At 48.9% G+C, this 16,316-nt stretch overlaps 1 protein-coding gene across 1 annotated transcript; it reads right to left on the minus strand.

Moving 5' to 3' along the window:
• Positions 1-14,278: 14,278 nt before the first annotated feature.
• On the minus strand, positions 14,279-15,922 carry LOC311247779 (pyroglutamyl-peptidase 1-like; the record flags this gene model as incomplete). The annotated part of the gene is made up of 2 exons (XM_084338777.1): positions 15,693-15,922; positions 14,279-14,501 (listed from the first exon to the last, which is right to left on the minus strand). The coding sequence occupies exons 1-2, from the start codon at positions 15,896-15,898 to the stop codon at positions 14,279-14,281; spliced, it is 429 nt and encodes a 142-aa protein (XP_084194903.1). The 5' UTR covers positions 15,899-15,922.
• Positions 15,923-16,316: the final 394 nt, after the last annotated feature.

A 16,316-nucleotide genomic window follows, 5' to 3' on the forward strand; every position in this document is an offset into this window, starting at 1 on the left:
GGGACGGCGTGCCCTCCCACGCAGACCCCCGACGCTGAGAGAGATTGCGCTGTGCAGGTGAAAAGATGCGACGGCTGCTTCCTCGAGTACCGGAGGGGACACGTTATGTAAGGCTTCGTCCACATTGCAGCTGGCTTGTGGGAGGCATGGCCTAACAGCGTTCGAGACAGGGGAGGGTAGAATTGGATGATACAAAATTGGGATGGGAGAAAAATTTAAAATGGGAGAAAAAGTAGATAAAAAAAAAAGAGAATATCTCCATGCTCAAGTTGGCTATAGTCCGTGAGGGACTTGTGCCGGCACCGCTGTGTCTGGTAAACACCGTTCTGAAGAGGGACGTGTTGCCTTCTTTTTCTCTTCTCTCTTCGGATGAGAAGAGGAAAAGGCAGCGGCTGTCTGAAGTGTTGGCCTGTATTGCGTTTCTCACGTTGTGCAGTTTTCAGTGGTAGCTGCTTAGCTTGCTTCCTAGCCGGGTTGAGCTACCTGTTAGCCAGTTAGCTGTTTAGCTACGACGTTAGCTGCCGTTACGTTCGCTCGGCTGGGAACGTTAGCTTGATGCTATCAGTTAGCCTAGAGTTAGCTGTTAGCTTGTGCTACAACCATTAAACATTAGCCGTGAGAATAGCAGGCCCTGGCACTCTGACTACAACATCATCTTGACAGAAGATGTAGTCGGGCCTGCACCATGACCGGCTGCAGGAGGGGGGCGTCTCGCCGGTGCGAGGCTCCGGCCATAGCTTCTTCTGGCCTTGCCAGCGAGAGGCCTTTCATCAACGTGGAGACCAGCCTGTGTTGTGGCCTTCTCATCCTGCGTTCGTTAGTGCAGGTAAGGTGTCCATTGGACATTACCCCACTCTTCCTTCCTTCCCCTCCCGAATGTTTTGTTAATAACGATGTTTTTCCAAAACGTATGTTGCTTCACTAAATTTGGAATACGACGATGTGCTGTGTGTGAATTGTCTTGGTCGTTTGTATAGCTTGGGTAGCGTTGACCGAAGCTTGTGCTTTTCTCTCTACCTAGAAACAGCGTTGTTTTTTACGTGAGTAAAATTAACTGGGTTTTTTGTTGTATGATGAGAAGTTGTGTGTGTTCATGTAACGTTAGAGCCCACAACTGGCTGGGTTACCCTACAATGCTATGCATAGTGGCATATGATAGAGGGATGAGTCCCTCTCTCAGCTTGTGATGACAATAACAGGTGGCAAGTTTTTTCACACATGAACAGGGCTGTGCCTGTTCAAACAAGGTCTTCGGCTGTGCTGGCGTGCATGATGTAAAGCTTACTCTACACATTGCCGTCGTATCAGGGGTAAGGTGTTTTTTTTCCCGCGGTTTTCCCCTGGGCCCCCCCCCCCCCCCCCCCCCCCCCTCCCCTCAAACATGTTTTTTTTTAGAATGTGTGTGTTGTTTCACTATGTTTTTGGGGATACGGTGTAACCCCTCAGCTTCTGCTGGGGTTGTGCTCTTGCTTAGAGAGGCAATTTATTTCTGAAAATTGTTTGGTCGCTGTCATGTGGACTTAGCAAGGCCTGTGGCCAGTACTTAATCGAGGACTTGTGTCTTCTCTCGTCATGAAAAACGGCGTTCCTCTTACGGTAGTGAGAGTGTACTTTTGCCTTTTTTGTTGTGATGGAGGGTTGTGTGTGTCGTTAAGATCCACAACTGGGTTAGGTGTTGGCCTACAGAAGTTACATGTGTAAGCTCTTGTACCAGGGCCCTTGGCCCTCTCTTGGTCTGTGTGTAAAAATTCAGGTGGCAGGTTCGCACATGAGCCTATGTGAAGCTGTTACCTTGACAGGTATACATGCGCTTCATGTAGCACGCTATGACTGGTGTCATGGCTCTGCTTTGTCATTGCATTGTAACACGGGTGAGGGGTCATGAGGGTGTGAACTGATAAACCCTCCCTCCCCTTTTTTCTGATTGGTCAGGGGGTTGGACCTCCTGTCCTTCGGGCTTCCTGTCACGTTGCTGGGCCAGCGCGTCACAGGGTAGGGAGGGGGGGGGGGTGAGTTCCCTGGTCCCACGCCATATTTGGGCGGTGGGTCCCGGAATTCCCCCCGCAATAGAGTACGTCACTGGGCGCGTTTCTATTGGTTGTGAGACTTCCGTGAGTTATTTTCGGGCTCCATGTTGTGGACCTCTGTTATTGTCAAGATGAGTTATGCAATGCGTGAGAACTTTAAAAGAAGTTCTGCTCTGCATTCTGTTGTATGTGTCTTGAGCTTGGTATGAATGAATGAATGAATGAATGAAAACTTTATTTAACAGATTGCAGAATGGGTACAATACAGTACGGCTCAATACATACAATTGTTAAGGGGATGCAGACCTGAGAAAGACGTTTGTCTTGTTTCCATCAGGGTCCCCCATTTTCAATTCATATAGACATTTATGACATACACAACATACATGACATTTATGGCATAGGGACATATAGGTATTTAGTACTGATACATTTGTGACATAAACGGTATTCAAATATACAGTACTGTTACCCCTAGATCCTGACAGAGTATATACATATGATGGGGAGGGGACTGTACATTAGGAGGGGGTGGGTGGGTGGGAGAGAAATATACATACGGCGGGGAGGGAATATATACATGCGGTGGGGAGGAGACTGTCTATTAGGAGGTGGTGGGGGTTTTGGGCATTTACGGTGGCCAGTTTCGAATTGCAGCCTCCCGTAGGTGCTCTTTAAGAGCGGTTTTGAATGTGGGCAGGGATTCACATTCCTTTACAGCTTTGGGTAGGGCGTTCCACATTGTTGTGGCATAATTGCGAAACGTGTTTAGTCCCTTGTTTGATCCGAATCTGGGTTTAACATGATTTGTTGAGCTTCCTTTGGTGTAGTGGTTGTGGTATTCACTGACCTTTGGGAAGTATTTTGACATGTACATGGGCACCCCGGTCGTATAGTGTATCTTGTAGACCAGGCCCATTGCAAGTTGCTGTACTCTGTCGTCTACTCTAAGCCATCCTAGGTTGTCAAAGTGGGCAGGGGTGAGGTGGGTTCTGGGGTTCAGGTCAAGTAGTAGTCTAACCAGTTTGTTTTGTGATGTTTGTAATTTTGTTTTAAGCGCCTTTGAGGTGCTTTGGTACCATGAGGTGCATGCATAGTCATAGTACCCTTGAATGAGTGCTCCTGCCAGAGTCTTCAGGGTATTCTTGTTTACCAGGGAGGAGATCCGGTACAATAATCTAGTTCGTTGGTTGACTTTTTTTATTACATTGGATGCCATTTTGTCACAGGAAAGATTTGCCTCTAGGATGGAACCCAGGTAGGTAATTTCGTCTTTCCTTGTGACAATATTGTCACCCACTGTAACTGAGAAGCCGTCGGTCTTGCTGAGTTTGTTATTTGAACCGAAGAGAATGGACTCTGTTTTGCCCATGTGTAATGATAGTTTGTTATCAGCGAGCCATATGCAGATTTTGCCTAGTTCCGAGCTGAGGGTTTTTTCAACCTGCAACTTGTTCTTGTCAGAGACCAGCAGGGCTGAGTCGTCCGCAAACAGGAACAAGTTGCAGTCACAGGCTGACGACATGTCATTTGCATAAATTAGGAAGAGTAGCGGTCCTAGTATGCTTCCTTGTGGAACACCACAACTCACTGTGAGGGGGGGGGGGGTAGAGTACCGTTTACCTCTACCATCTGTTCTCTCCCCTCCAGGTAGGATTGCATCCAGCTCACTGATAAGCTATCAAAACCAATTGCTTTTAGCTTGTCTATTAGAATGGAGTGATTGACAGTGTCGAATGCCTTTTGTAGGTCCAGCATGACCATGCCGCAGTATTTGCCCGCGTCCACCTCTTGTTTGATGTGGTCGTTCAAATAGAGGAGGCATGTGTCAGTGGAGTGGGATGTTCTGAAGCCAGATTGGAATTCGTAGATTAGATTTTTTTCCGCCAGGTACTTTTCGACCTGTTCGTAGACTATTTTCTCCATGACTTTCGAGATGGAGGTAAGAATAGAAACAGGGCGGTAGTTGCCTGGGTCTAATTTGCTGCCATTTTTGTGCAGAGGGGTCACTCTCGCAATTTTGAAGTCCTTGGGGACGTGCCCCTGTTTTATAGAGAGGTTTATTATGTGTGTGATGACTGGGGTGATGGCGGCTGCTGCGTCTCTGAGGAATTTGGAGGGGATGTTGTCATGGCCAGTGGCCTTGTTAGGTTGGAGGGCGCTACATTTTTTGAGTACCTCATCGGTTGTTACCATTTCAAGTTTGAAGTCGTCTTTGTGGACCCCTAGGTTTTTGTAGTATGCTACTATGTGTTCTACCCCATAATGCCCTGAGTGGGAGGGTAGTTTGTTTACCAGTGTTGTGGCTATGTTTGTGAAGAAGATGTTTAAGTAATTGGCTACATCCAGCTTGTCTGTGATGAGCGTGTTGTCCGTCTTTATGTTTATGTTTGAGAATCTGGTTTTAAGTTTTTTACTGCAGCCTAGTTGATTATTGAGTAATTTCCAAAGTTCGCGGGGTTTGTTTTTGTTTTCCTCAGTTTTGTTGTTGATGAAATTTCTTTTTGCGGTTTTGATCATGGTGTTTACGTCATTTCTTAGTCTGTTTCTTTGAATTTTTTGTTCAACCACGTGGGCTTGGAGTGATGCAATGCAATGCAGTAGAGACAATTTGTTCTTCTGCTCTGCTCCCTACTAGTAGTGTATATTGGGTCAGAGCCTCCTCCTCAGGGAGTTTCAGAGCCTCCTCTGTGAGTTTCAGAACCTCCCTCTCAGTGAGAGAGCCTCCTCAGAGTTTCAGAGCCTCCTCATCAGAGAGTCTTAGTCCAATTGTTCACGTAGCTCAATGTTGCATATATCTTTTCAATTATTACTCACGTGGGAAGTCTCTCTCTGGGGGTTCCCTGTCTCCTCTCTTTTATAGGGCAGGGTTGACAGGGGTGTTTTCCCTCGGACGCGTCATATGGGACCCATATCTGTGTCTTGGCCAGCTTCCTGCCGCTCTCCCAGGCGGCTTGGAGGGAACGTTATCTGGGTTCTTGTTAGAATTACCATTGATATGTTTTGGGTCTCGACGTGTACATAGTGCTGGCCCTGGGTGCTTCTGTGTGGAACCACGCATGGGCTTGCGCGCCTTGGTTGCTCATCATTGAAACAGCGTTTTTATGGGGCAACTAGGATGGAGTTTTGTCTCTTCCGAGCGCCAGTGTACTAGGTAGTCTCGAGGAATTCTCGTTCATCTCTGGGGGGAGATAACGGAATAGATCAAAGCATTGGCGGAGGGGACTCACGCCTTTGGGGTGGGCCATCGGGCACGGCTTGGTGGCACCCTCTGTGATGTTTTAGATCGACACGCGTACCTACCCCCCTCCTGGGACTGGGGATGGCGGCGTGATTAGGACACAGGACTGGTTCTGGTCGCGCCGGACCAGGTCAGTTAACCCGTTGTCCGCCGGGGCGCAGATCTGCTGTTCTGGTACCCTGAGGGACTTGTGCTTTTTCGGGGGGAAAATGCCGGGTCGCCTGGGCATTGCAGGGTTTGATGTTATGGAGGTGTTCGTGGTTATGTTACTACGTGTTATCCCTCACTGTTGCTTGGTCCATGTTGTGTTGTACCTTGCGCTGTGCTAAAGGAGCCTGGTCCTTCTCCATTCCTTTTTCGCCCCTCTCTTCTCCTGCTTGGCGGGGAGGGGGCTGTTGAGGTGGTTCTTGTACCCCTCTGGCATCCCTGTGTACGTCCCGGTCCGCCGGGCCCAGGTCCGAACTCGTTCTCGTCTACCTGTTGGCCTGGGTTAACCCCTTCTTGAGAACTGAAACACTTGTACTGCTGTATAGCCGGTGTATACCCGCAGTTGTGTTTTGGAGTTTTTTCTTGGGGGGTTATAGGAACAACCGCCTCCTGTTAGGTGGTGGTTGGTTTCCAGGTGTGTTGGTAGCGGAGTCGACTCTCGGGTTAGGCCGGGCTTGACTCCGTCTGCCTGTGAGTGTGCCCCCGCACCTTTCATGACGTCTGCCAATCGTGTCTGCCTTCTCTGCCTCTGCCCTTCTAGAGGGTTGGGGTTTTTTGTGGAGGCTGCGACATGGTGCACAGCATACCTTCCGCCCCTTCCGCCGGGGTGCTGTTTTCAGCAGACCCCTTTGGCGCCTGTCTAGTCCGCAGTGCTCCAGGCTCAGGTCGAGTCTTTTTGACCTGTTACCTGGATTGAGGGATCAACCTCTTTGGGGGTTATCTCCCCGGTGCGCTGCCTGGTCCCGCTGTGGGTGTAGCCTCTTGAGTGCTTCAGGGCGGCGTGCTGTAGGGGGGAAGGGCCTGCTCTTGGATGGGCCCTGTCCGATACGCTGGCTATGTGGGGGGTGGTGTCACTAGTGACCGCCTGGTGGGGTCTCGATGCTGCGGCGTCATTGGCCTTACCAGGCCCCCTTTTCCGGGGGGTCCAGTCCCTTCCTGGGGCTGGGTCCTCCTTCGCGCTCCGCTGCTACGGCCTTGCCATGGGTTGGGTTTTTGCCCTTGACCCCGTGATATTAGGGGTTGTAACTGGGGTTTTGTTTCTTCCCGTTCGTTCCCTAGTGGCATGTGGGTTGCGCGTTTGTGTAGTTGTGGGTTCTTCTGTGGGAAGGTAAGTCCCACGGTCTGCTCACCCTGTGCGTTTGAGTTGCTAAACCCCTCTTCACACAGTCGGATCCGATTCCCTCCCGTCCTCCACTAGGGGGGTACCGGGGCTCGGGTCCTCCCCAGTTCTGATGGTTGTGGGGTGCCTCACGGGTACATTTGTCGAGCTTCCGCTCTGCTCAGCTCCTGTGTTTCAGTAGAGCGCAGAGCGTAAGCTATGACGTAACATAACATACGGTTATCTATATAACCATAGTTATGTGAGTAATAGCGAGCACTCTGCGCTGGACTCACTGAGGACCCCGTGGTCTTCGCCTTAACCAACTTCGAAAGAGGGCCTAAACTTATCCAGTTGGAAACAGCTCATTTTATTACTTTCCGCCTTGTTTCCAACTGGTTAAGTTTAGGCCCTCTTTCGAAGTTGGTTAAGGTTAGAGTTTGGAATCAGGGCTGGTGGTCTATCGCCCTGCTCTAAAGACAAACTCTAACCTTAACCAACTTCGAAAGAGGGCCTAAACTTAACCAGTTGGAAACAAGGCGGACAGTAATAAAATTAGCAATCAATCAATCAATCAATCAATTCAATAGTCCACGCTCACTTAAAACAGCGCACCTCCCAGCTGCTTCTATTAGAAAGTAGTTAAAATAAAATTTGCAATTAATCAATCAATCAATCAATTTGCGCGATTTTTTTTTTTTGTTCCACAATGATAATAATACAATTATACACAATGACCCATCAATTACATCATCCAACATTGTTTAAGCAACTAACACATTCGCATGGCGGAGTGATGGGACTTGTGTCCATAGCGGACGTTTTTTTCAAGGCGGACCGCTTTGAAAAGCAAAAAAAAAAGCTCAGAGCGTTTTCCTGAGTCTCGACTGCCGCGGCTCCCCCACTTGCTCGATGTTGATTGGTCGGTCGAAAAAAGTTACCTTGATGAGCGCGCTCCTTTCCAAAAGTTGAACTAGTTTTAACTTTAGGCGCTGGGAGCGCTCCGCCCAAAAACGCTACCGCCGAGAGCGCTAAAACGCGAGGCGCGGCGCTGGGAAAAGGAGCCCGCCTGTGCCAGAGTTCTGATCTCAGTGTGTTGGACGTGGGGGGGGGGGGGGCAGTGGGGCCAGAGTTCTGATCTGAGTGTGTTGGACGTGGGGGGGGGGGGGGGGGGCAGTGGGGCCAGAGTTCTGATCTGAGTGTGTTGGACGTGGGGGGGGGGGGGGGGGGCAGTGGGGCCAGAGTTCTGATCTGAGTGTGTTGGACGTGGGGGGGGGGGGGGGGGGGCTGTGGGGCCAGAGTTCTGATCTGAGTGTGTTGGACGTGGGGGGGGGGGGGGGGGGGGCTGTGGGGCCAGAGTTCTGATCTGAGCGTGTTGGACGGGGGGGGGACGGGGGCAGTGGGGCCAGAGTTCTGGTCTGAGTGTGGGGGGGGGGGGGGGGGCTGTGGGGGGAGAGTTCTGATCTGAGTGTGTTGGATGTGGGGGGGGGGCTGTGGGGCCAGAGTTCTGATCTGAGTGTGTTGGACGTGGGGGGGGGGGGGGGGGCTGTGGGGCCAGAGTTCTGATCTGAGTGTGTTGGACGTGGGGGGGGGGGCTGTGGGGCCAGAGTTCTGATCTGAGTGTGGGGGGGGGGGGGGGGGGGCCCTGTGGGGCCAGAGTTCTGATCTGAGTGTGGGGGGGGGGGGGGGGGGGGGCTGTGGGGCCAGAGTTCTGATCTGAGTGTGGGGGGGGGGGGGGGCCCTGTGGGGCCAGAGTTCTGATCTGAGTGTGGGGGGGGGGGGCTGCGGGGCCAGAGTTCTGATCTCAGTGTGTTGGACATGGGGGGGGGGGGGGGGGGGGGGGGTTTAGAGTTCTGATCTCAGTGTGTTGGATGTGTGGGGGGGGGGGGGGGGGGGGGCTGTGGGGGGAGAGTTCTGATCTCAGTGTGTTGGATGTGGGGGGGGTGTAACCGGGGTGGTAGGGGTCGGAGGGGAGTGACTCAGACAGGTTGTGACCGGGGTGGTAGGGGTCAGAGGGGAGTGACTCAGACAGGTTGTGACCGGGGTGGTAGGGGTCAGAGGGGAGTGACTCAGACAGGTTGTGACCGGGGTGGTAGGGGTCGGAGGGGAGTGACTCAAACAGGTTGTAACCGGGGTGGTAGGGGTCAGAGGGGAGTGACTCAAACAGGTTGTGACCGGGGTGGTAGGGGTCAGAGGGGAGTGTCTCCAACAGGTTGTGACCGGGGTGGTAGGGGTCAGAGGGGAGTGACTCAGACAGGTTGTGACCGGGGTGGTAGGGGTCAGAGGGGAGTGACTCAGACAGGTTGTGACCGGGGTGGTAGGGGTCGGAGGGGAGTGACTCAAACAGGTTGTGACCGGGGTGGTAGGGGTCGGAGGGGAGTGACTCAAACAGGTTGTGACCGGGGTGGTAGGGGTCAGAGGGGAGTGTCTCAAACAGGTTGTGACCGGGGTGGTAGGGGTCGGAGGGGAGTGACTCAGACAGGTTGTGACCGGGGTGGTAGGGGTCAGAGGGGAGTGACTCAGACAGGTTGTGACCGGGGTGGTAGGGGTCAGAGGGGAGTGACTCCAACAGGTTGTGACCGGGGTGGTAGGGGTCAGAGGGGAGTGACTCAGACAGGTTGTGACCGGGGTGGTAGGGGTCGGAGGGGAGTGACTCAGACAGGTTGTAACCGGGGTGGTAGGGGTCAGAGGGGAGTGACTCAGACAGGTTGTAACCGGGGTGGTAGGGGTCGGAGGGGAGTGACTCAAACAGGTTGTGACCGGGGTGGTAGGGGTCGGAGGGGAGTGACTCAGACAGGTTGTGACCGGGGTGGTAGGGGTCAGAGGGGAGTGACTCCAACAGGTTGTGACCGGGGTGGTAGGGGTCGGAGGGGAGTGTCTCCAACAGGTTGTGACCGGGGTGGTAGGGGTCGGAGGGGAGTGACTCAGACAGGTTGTGACCGGGGTGGTAGGGGTCAGAGGGGAGTGACTCAGACAGGTTGTAACCGGGGTGGTAGGGGTCGGAGGGGAGTGAGTCAGACAGGTTGTGACCGGGGTGGTAGGGGTCGGAGGGGAGTGACTCCAACAGGTTGTGACCGGGGTGGTAGGGGTCGGAGGGGAGTGACTCAGACAGGTTGTGACCGGGGTGGTAGGGGTCAGAGGGGAGTGACTCCAACAGGTTGTGACCGGGGTGGTAGGGGTCAGAGGGGAGTGACTCAGACAGGTTGTGACCGGGGTGGTAGGGGTCAGAGGGGAGTGACTCAGACAGGTTGTGACCGGGGTGGTAGGGGTCGGAGGGGAGTGACTCAGACAGGTTGTGACCGGGGTGGTAGGGGTCGGAGGGGAGTGACTCAGACAGGTTGTAACCGGGGTGGTAGGGGTCAGAGGGGAGTGACTCCAACAGGTTGTGACCGGGGTGGTAGGGGTCAGAGGGGAGTGACTCAGACAGGTTGTAACCGGGGTGGTAGGGGTCGGAGGGGAGTGACTCCAACAGGTTGTAACCGGGGTGGTAGGGGTCAGAGGGGAGTGACTCCAACAGGTTGTGACCGGGGTGGTAGGGGTCAGAGGGGAGTGACTCAGACAGGGTGTAACCGGGGTGGTAGGGGTCGGAGGGGAGTGTCTCCAACAGGTTGTGACCGGGGTGGTAGGGGTCGGAGGGGAGTGACTCAGACAGGTTGTGACCGGGGTGGTAGGGGTCGGAGGGGAGTGTCTCCAACAGGTTGTGACCGGGGTGGTAGGGGTCGGAGGGGAGTGACTCAAACAGGTTGTGACCGGGGTGGTAGGGGTCGGAGGGGAGTGAGTCAGACAGGTTGTGACCGGGGTGGTAGGGGTCAGAGGGGAGTGACTCAGACAGGTTGTGACCGGGGTGGTAGGGGTCAGAGGGGAGTGACTCCAACAGGTTGTGACCGGGGTGGTAGGGGTCGGAGGGGAGTGACTCCAACAGGTTGTGACCGGGGTGGTAGGGGTCGGAGGGGAGTGACTCAGACAGGTTGTGACCGGGCCGGGGTGGTAGGGGTCGGAGGGGAGTGACTCAGACAGGGTGTAACCGGGGTGGTAGGGGTCGGAGGGGAGTGACTCCAACAGGTTGTGACCGGGCCGGGGTGGTAGGGGTCGGCCACAATCTTACCTGCAGGCTTCAGAGTTCTGGAGAGGCGTACAGGTCCTGGAGAGATGGCAGATTGCAGCCGATCACCTTCTCAGCAGAGTGGATGACACGCTGCAGCCTGCCTTGGTCCTTGGCTGTGGCTGCAGCGTACCATACTGTGATGGAGGAGGTGAGGATGGACTCAATGTACCTATAAATACTAACTAGATAGTCGATGATAAACATTTAATTTCATTATCTGAAATATTCTAAAATCTAATTGTTTTACCCCGTGCACCCCAGACACAAACTTTGGTTACAATTTTAATACTTTTCTAGAGGTTTAAATTGCTGGGGTGAAATTTACCTCAAGGAAACCAAATGTAATGTAAATTGTAAATGTGAGGATAGCAGGATGTTAAATGCACACAACATTACTTTAGCCTTTCCTGAGCTAGACATTATCAAACAGATCTATAAGCAGATGTATGGATGTGTGGCATCTTTATGTCATGACAGCTAAAGCTTCTTTCGGTTTAGTCAAACTGACAACCCCAAATAAAACACAATGACCCGTGTGATCTAGCAACAGCCTTATGACATGTCTACTTTATAATATAGTTGAGCAATTTACCAATATTATAATACAATGATCAAAATGATCATCAAAGAGTGCACACGTTTTAATGAATAATAGGCACTCGTTTCTATTTAAAGAAAAAGCAATGGGTTGGTAGAGCAAACACAAATAACCATGGGCGTTTCAGTGATTCTTCTTTATTTCAAAGCCAATTTTACAATGCCTTGTTTCCGAACCAGATAACAGTAGAACATCTCTTACACCATTCCTTACACAGAGGAACCAGGCAACAATGTAAACAGCATAATGTTCTCATAATTACGAGGTAGCTACACATTTCAGGTAGAAAGCGTTTTTGGGCCTTATGTTATGTAATATACTCTATAAATCGACCAGGTGGAAAATTGTAAGGCCTTTTAATAAAACCCTTCATCAGCAAGGCACAGGTTAAGTGTGGGGAACTGGTCACATCATCATGTAAACTTGAGGTATAGACGGTTTCACATTTGTGATTAAACATTTGAACAACAACTCGCATATTTAGTTACATTACATGCCACGTATCCATGAGGAACTAATATCATGGGAGGTTTCTTAAACCGGATCATTACTTTAACAATTCCTTAATGGATTTGTAGAACATGAAACCAAGAAAGGAACAATAACCAGATAGTTACAAGTAGCCTAAGAAACAGAAAATGTTATAAGGTTCAAGAGGAAAACAAACTCTTGTTAAGCTAACTTTAGGATGCTACTTTGTTGGACACACCGCTAGTGGGCGACGCCGTTTAAAAGCCACGGCACTGTATAGAAAAGAGATGTAACAATGCACCATCACACTGTATAGAAAAGAGATGTAACAATGCACCATCACACTGTATAGAAAAGAGATGTAACAATGCACCATCACACTGTATAGAAAAGAGATGTAACAATGCACCATCACACTGTATAGAAAAGAGATGTAACAATGCACCATCACAGCAATTGTGAATGCACCAACTCCAGTTTGTTAAGACAGGCTAGGAAAAATCAAAGCATAAGCAAATAGCAAACAAAGCATCTCATCTTCATCGTGTGAAAAAATAAAATAAAAAAATGAACTACATAAGTTAAAGCGACTGAAAATGAAATAAAAATGTAAGCATTCGCATGGCTCAACCAAAATGTCAACAAATACAGACAATTATGTGAAAGTGGAAGGGGTGGGGGGGGGGTTAAGTAAGGGATAATGTATAGCTACGAGGTCATTGTCGCAAAATAATTGACCGACACAGAGTTTAAAATACCGAGCCGCCTCGGCGAGGTGTTTTAAACGTCAGTGAAGGTCAATTATTTTGCGATGATGACCGAGTATAGCTATACATTATCCCGCTTATTACATGGCTAACTTACTAACAATATACCTAATTCATTTGACAAATCGCAGTTGTTCTGTGGCTCTGTCAGCCCAAATAAAGTGATTATTATTATCGCGGGCAGCCCGGCAGGTGTGTCTGATTGGCTGCACTGAAACAGTGTGTGTCAGTGGGGCTTGATTACTCCAGCTGCGAAAAACAATAATCACCGGTGGTTATCGAAAAATAATTCACCGCTGTCGGGGGCTATTGACCAATCACAAGCAAGCATTTGGGCGAATGTGAAAACGCCATGTAATAAAGAACAATAAGTGCTCCAGAAGGGCCAACTCCAACTTGATCAATTTGTTGTTCACTTCATCCAATCAAACTTTCAGATAAAATAAGCAGCTACAGTATATCTGATCCAATGAAGTGAATGGTATAAAGCTTTAATATGAATCAATGTACGACAGGCCTGTAATGTCACTAACAGAGATCTGTAAAACAAAAACAAAAAACATTGCACAGCCCAAGGCCAGATCTCATTGGAGTGGATGTTGGGATCGACAGACTGGGGAAATGTGAGCTGGAACCAACCCGTTCCCTGATTAAATAACCTTTTGTAAAAGAAGGCAAAATTACAACTTCTTATAAAGAAAAGACTCAAGAAACGTATTCAACATCAAAGTCAAAACAGCAAAGCTAAGCTTTTGGGGAAGATGGAAAAAAAGAAAAACTATTTGAAGGAAAACCGAAACAAATTATGTTTTGAATAACGAGAATGTGAGCAAATAGAACTTCAAATTTCTATGTGAGTAAAATGTTTCAGGGACATTAATAATTATTAATGGGAAATCCCACAAAACACCTCAATAAACCTTTAATAGACGCCTACTGTGGTCTTTATGTGATAATGAAAAAGGTTTATGTCTTTAAACTTGGATAAGAAATGGTAACAAAAGTATCACAAGTGGCTGAACAAACTGTCAGTATGTATCAACCTGAGAGAACAATCTGTCAGTATGTATCAACCTGTGAGAACAAACTGTCAGTATGTATCAACCTGAGAGAACAAACTGTCAGTATGTATCAACCTGAGAGAACAAACTGTCAGTATGTATCAACCTGAGAGAACAATCAAAGGGAGGAATAATTAAGAAGACAAAGTTAAATAATGTGGAACACAATCAACCGTTAGCCCCAAAGGTAACTTCTATTACTATTCCTAACCCTATAAGGTGCATCGGTAGAAGACACATTTGGGGTATTAGATTGCAATGACAACAGTATAAACTTGCCACAATGTGATAATATAAACGTGTGTGAACTACAATAGTAGTATTCCTGCTCCCGAAATTATTATTATAATTTTTTTTATTCACTTCTGTGTTTCATGGATTTCACGTTACTGGACCACAAAATATCCTTGAACACAGCGTTTCAAGTTCCGAAGTAGTGGGACAAAAGCTTCAGTTACAACTTGAGCAACATTTGCTTTTTGCAATCCCATTGTTTCTTCATAATTTGAAGAAATACATAACTGATCCAGGTCCAACACAAAGGAGAAGGACTAGCTTAAAAAAAGAAAAAAAAGACAACAATGAAATGAGAAAACTGAAAATGTCCAATGGTAGTTTTGAATATGCACCAATAGAGATAGTAAAAATAAAATAAATAAAAAGGTTTGGCTACTTGAGGTTAAGTGCAGTTTCTTTCTTGTGTCAGGGGGCAGATAGGCTTAGTTGGCATTTGGAGGTCAAATGCTGGCATTGGATCTTCTCTTCTTCTTGGCCCAGACACTCCAGCATCTCTTGCACGATGGCCTGCAGCGCACGGCCCAGGTCTTCCCCGCTGTAAGGCTTTCCGACAGGGGGCACGTGAACAAATGCAGAGCGCCCGTGGCTCAAGTACAGAGAGGTATAGTAGGTGAAGTCACAGAGATATCTGTTAAAGGAGACAGCATTGGATCAAATAGATAGGGTCCTAGCTTAAATAGATTAAAGAGACAGGTAGAGCTGCCGCGGTATTGATGTTTTCCTTACCGCACAAATTTGCAAAATATTTCCTACCGCCGCGGTTATTACCGCACGCACACAAAAAATAAAAATAAAAAGTTTGAATGCATTTTTTTTTTAGTAGTAGTCTACTCTTTATAGCATATAGCCTGCCTCTAGTCTAAATGTCTATCTTTAGAGGATGACTTTGCAGCATGAATATTGTTTGGGATTAGGCAAGCACGCATTAGTTATTGAAAGTGAAACACGGATTCGAAGTTTCCCCTCTGGTCGTGCGCAGTTCACTCGGTGTCGCGGGCAGGGGTGGTTACCCCTAACCCCCCCGACCCTTTCTTATTATTATTACTATAAAGTTACTACTTTATAATAAAGGCATTCGTTTTGTGGCATTAACATTATATAGTTATACGTTCAATAACATCAGCGTATTTACCGGACCATAGCAAGGCAAGCAATACTCTATTCATATCTCAGTTCCTTTCTTTGCTCAGAGCGTGCTGAGTTGTCCCATTCTGCGGTCTGTTAATAAAGTTTTCAATCAGACAAGTGTATAGAACGAAGGGCTTTTATTATAACATTCGTTGCAGACAGTAAAATCATTATGTCTCGTTTAGTACTCCTGAGGAGCGATGGTAGTCCACTCCGGCGGAGAGTTAAAGCTAACGTTATTAGCCGTGTTGTGATGAGCTGACATTCAGGACGTAAAAACCTAATACGCGCTTGCCGATTGGTGGTAACACACTGCATGCCGCTACAACGTGTGACGCGTCTCTCTTCTGACCAATCAGTGGTCTGCAATGTTTCACATGACTTTTCTGGTACCCAATAGGGTCGCTTGGAACCTCGATAGAGGAGTAGGGTATATCTGCAGAGCCGCAAGCCCAACGAGAGGAGGGTAATTTATTATTATTATTATAAAAAACAGCGGTGACGCGGTATTCAGCCTACTCTGCGGTGGCCGTGATGTAACAGCGATACCGCGGTAATGCGGTAATCGCGGCAGCTCTAGAGACAGGTCCACAGAAAATGCAAATAAATAAAGATCAATTCATTATTGTGTCAAATCTTTCGGAAATTGCACTTCAAAGTGCTCGCTTATGGAATATAAAAAGACAGTTACCTTCCGGCGTCTTTGGAAACGGACACGGCGACTCCCAGCTCTGAGGCTTTCACTCTCTTGCAGACGGATTCCATGTCAATAACCGAATCGAGGCAATCGGGGCCTCCTACGATGCAACACTGCGAGTCTGGACAGAAGCTGCTGTTGTCCAGGCCCTTGTAGCCACGGTTGTGGCCACACTTTTCCAACGTGACGGTGGTGGCCATACCCGAGACTCCAACGTGAACTACCAACTGGTTTTACACAGAAAGAAAAACAGGAACAATCAAAGCGTTAGTAAGCCTAAGAAATAATGTTTGATTTAAAATTGGAATCATTTGCATAGGTTCAATGTCAACGATAGCAGTTGAGTTGGCGTGAGGTGGCATGAGGTGGCACCCTCAAGACCCCTCCGCTCTACATCTTCTGGCCGCCTCAGACCCACTCCTATCCGAGCTCCGGGAGGGTCATCAAGGAGAAGCCAGTTATTCTCAGTTCTTGCTCCAAAATGGTGGAACGAACTTCCCACCACAGTTAGGACAGCCGAAGCACGACCAATCTTTCGCCGTTGACTAAAAACACACTTCTTCATATCAATATCTGAAAATAAAGGGAAAAACAAAAAAACAAAAAACACTAACCTTC

This window comes from Notolepis coatsorum, assembly GCF_963971535.1.
Source record: "Notolepis coatsorum genome assembly, contig: SCAFFOLD_1396, whole genome shotgun sequence".
Taxonomy (NCBI): domain Eukaryota; kingdom Metazoa; phylum Chordata; class Actinopteri; order Aulopiformes; family Paralepididae; genus Notolepis; species Notolepis coatsorum.